The sequence below is a fragment of the Vigna angularis genome, chromosome 5 (assembly GCF_016808095.1).
Source record: "Vigna angularis cultivar LongXiaoDou No.4 chromosome 5, ASM1680809v1, whole genome shotgun sequence".
Taxonomy (NCBI): domain Eukaryota; kingdom Viridiplantae; phylum Streptophyta; class Magnoliopsida; order Fabales; family Fabaceae; genus Vigna; species Vigna angularis.
The window spans coordinates 11420442-11423612 of NC_068974.1; the positions used below are offsets into that span (position 1 = coordinate 11420442).

Sequence of the window (3171 nt, forward strand, 5' to 3'; positions counted from 1 at the left end):
AGGGTCACACCTTGAATACAAACACAATCAAAGTGATCATTCAAGATTATTGAAATTGTGTAAACAATTTCAGTAAACATGCGTACGGATAGAGGGTGGATTAATTTACCACGCATCAGCACTGAGTACGAGAGAGGGGTAGAAGAATTTATAGAGTTTGCGCAACGTAATGCGAGTACAAGTGGTGATGATGAAGTCAAGTTCAGATGTCCCTATGTGAACTGTTTGAATGGGAAGAAGTTGAACGCAACTGATATTAGGGAACATCTTATCTGTGATGGTTTCATACGAAGTTATACAACATGGATATGGCACGGCGAATTAACATACTTTCCAACTGTCTCTACAACTGAAAATGTTTATGATTCCACAATGGATATGGAAGATCAAGCAGAAGAAGACAACTTAGAGGACATGATCCGCGATGTTGGCGTAGAAGCTTTTGCCCAAGCGCATGTGTATGAAACGATGTCCACTGATGCGGAGACTCCTTTGTATGCGGGTTCAACTAAGTTCACACGGTTGTCAGCGGTGTTAAGGCTCATGAATTTAAAGGCGAGCAATGGATGGAGTGATAAGAGTTTTACATAATTGTTGTCGTTGTTGAATGAAATGATGCCAGATGGAAATACGTTACCCAATCGTAATTATGATGCAAAAAAAATTCTTTGTCCGATGGGTATGGAATATAAACGGATACATGCATGTCCGAATGATTGCATATTATATAGGAAGGAGAATGAAGTTTTGATAAAGTGTCCAAAATGTGGGTTATCACGATACAAGTCAAAAAACAGCGGTGAAGATGGTGGTCACACAGAAAAGAATGGTTCTGCAGTGAAAGTAGTTTGGTACCTTCCACTAGTTGCCAGACTTAAGCGTTTGTTCGCGAATCCCAAAGACGCTAAAAACTTAAGATGGCATGCAGATGAGAGAACAACTGATGGACTGCTTCGTCATCCAGCTGATTCAACGCAATGGAAAATTATTGATCAAGAATTCCCCCAATTTGGTGAAGAATGTAGAAATCTTAGGTTTGGCTTAGCTACTGATGGAATGAATCCATTTGGTAATTTAAGTACCAATCACAGTTGTTGGCCCGTTATACTGATAATTTACAACTTATCTCCTGGATTGTGCATGAAAAGAAAGTACATGATGTTGTCAATGCTGATATCTGATCCAAAGCAGCCTGGAAATGACATCGATGTTTATATGAGGCCACTAGTTGAAGACTTGAAGTTGTTGTGGGTTGATGGGGTTGAAATATTTGATGCCTTTGCTTCAGAAACTTTCAACGATGTATATGGGTTCATTGACCCCTCTATGACTCATGAAAGAAATAAATTTGATGATATCCAAACATACATCACCACCTGCTTTGGAATGGGGAAGGAGATATATTTTCTCTCTTATATACATGGGTAAGTGAAGTTTGTTAACTTCAACACATTCATTTATTAATTTTGGTATATGATTCATAAGTTATTACCAATTTCAGGTGTCATTGGCAGCTACTTGTGATCTCCATACCGGAGAACACTGCTGTCTGGTTTTGTTCATTGCAGAAGTCTCCTCCCAGCCCTCTTAGACATGTAGTAGATTGGTAAGAATCTCAATGTTTCGACTTTTTTTTTATATAAATGTATGCTAAAGGAATTGTTTTTAATAGTTCCCTTGCAACACATATGATGTTATCTGGGAGATCTATTGCTACAGCTAAAAAGCTTGCATGGGTTGCCCTTAAGGTTTGGTTTTTTAGTCCATACTTTGTTACATTTGGTTCCATTCAATTGATGTTACTTAACATTTTATAATTATGATGATATATTGTAGTGCAATATACAAACGGGGTCATATGAATGTAGTTACTACGTCATGTTTTGGATAATGACCATTATTCGTGCACATTACACCAGTGGATGGGAAACGGTATTATTTAGGTTTCAATTTTATTTTCCTTATAGTTTAGATTTCAAATACACTAAGTTAAATCATTGTATTTTATGCAGAGATTCAATAGGACTGCTCCAATTCCAGAGAAGTCACTTCAACTAGTGAGGAAAGCACTGGCTAAATATGTAATTCATTTATATAATAGTATATAGTAGATATTAGGATATAGTAAGTTCTAAGTTTATGTTTCTAAGTTGTTTGATGCTTATCTACATTACTATTAGTTTAAGTTTGTACATTACATTGATTTAGGCTTCAAACTTGATTTATGATTATAATTGGATTGATTTATGCTTATAAGAAGTTGATTTATGATTCAATTGAATGTATTTATGTTTTATTATAATTTTCATTAAAAATATGCGTTTTTGGATTATTTTCGACTGTTCTGGCTGTAAATATATATGCAGGTTTGTTTCTGTTGTTGGGAATGTTGTAGAAACAAACCTGATTTTAAAAAAAAAAACAAGCACATATGCCTCGGTTAGTGCCAAAACCGAGGTAGAAAAGCAGCTTATGCCTCGGTTATGACAACACCAGAGGCAGAACGTACTACGTAAAAAAAAAAACAGACCTCTACTGCCTCGGTTCAAGCTAGAACCGAGGCAGTAGGGTGGCACATATGCCTCGGTTAGTGCCAAAACTGAGGTAGAAAAGCAGCTTATGCCTCGGTTATGACAACACCAGAGGTAGAACGTACTACGTAAAAAAAAAGCAGCTTATGCCTCGGTTCAAGCTAGAACCGAGGTAGTAGGGTGGCACATACGACCTCGGTTCCCCCAACCCGAGGCCTATAGTCCATCGAAAAAAAAAAAGAAAAAAACCAAAAACCTTACTGCTTCGGTGGCGATAGAATCGATGTCAAATCGTCTAGTTTTATGCCTCGGTCAAGACCCGAGGCCAAAAGTAGTACACTTTTTGCCTCTCCTGCATATGCCTCGGTTCAAGAACTGGTGCCAATAACGAAAATCAACCGCTGTCGTTTCGCCTGACTGTACTAGTGGAGGACCGAGGCGAAAATCGATCTCTTTTTGACTCGTTCGCAACCGAGGCATTAAACTTATCCTTTTTACCTCGTCTCTATATGCCTCGGTTGCAGAACCGGTGCCTATAAACGAAATTAACCGGTGCCATTTCCGTTTTCTGTACTAGTGTAAGTATATTGTATGATAACTTACTGTAACAACACACAGTAAGTATATTGTGTTGGGTGTT

At 37.8% G+C, this 3171-nt stretch overlaps 1 protein-coding gene across 1 annotated transcript; it reads left to right on the forward strand.

Moving 5' to 3' along the window:
• Positions 1-504: 504 nt before the first annotated feature.
• LOC128196748 (uncharacterized) lies at positions 505-2108 on the forward strand. The gene is made up of 5 exons (XM_052878283.1): positions 505-1424; positions 1502-1606; positions 1673-1748; positions 1837-1932; positions 2013-2108. Exons 1-5 carry the CDS (start codon positions 613-615, stop codon positions 2106-2108), a joined length of 1185 nt encoding a protein of 394 aa, XP_052734243.1. The 5' UTR covers positions 505-612.
• The last annotated feature ends 1063 nt before the right edge of the window (positions 2109-3171 follow it).

Bases quoted from the DNA above. Each gene is read 5' to 3' on its own strand.
- LOC128196748 (XM_052878283.1), top strand. From the start codon at position 613: ATGATGCCAGATGGAAATACGTTACCCAATCGTAATTATGATGCAAAA. The intron at 1,607-1,672 runs GTAAGAATCTCA...TGTTTTTAATAG, and splicing joins CTTAGACATGTAGTAGATTG to TTCCCTTGCAACACATATGA. The intron at 1,749-1,836 runs GTTTGGTTTTTT...GATATATTGTAG, and splicing joins TTGCATGGGTTGCCCTTAAG to TGCAATATACAAACGGGGTC.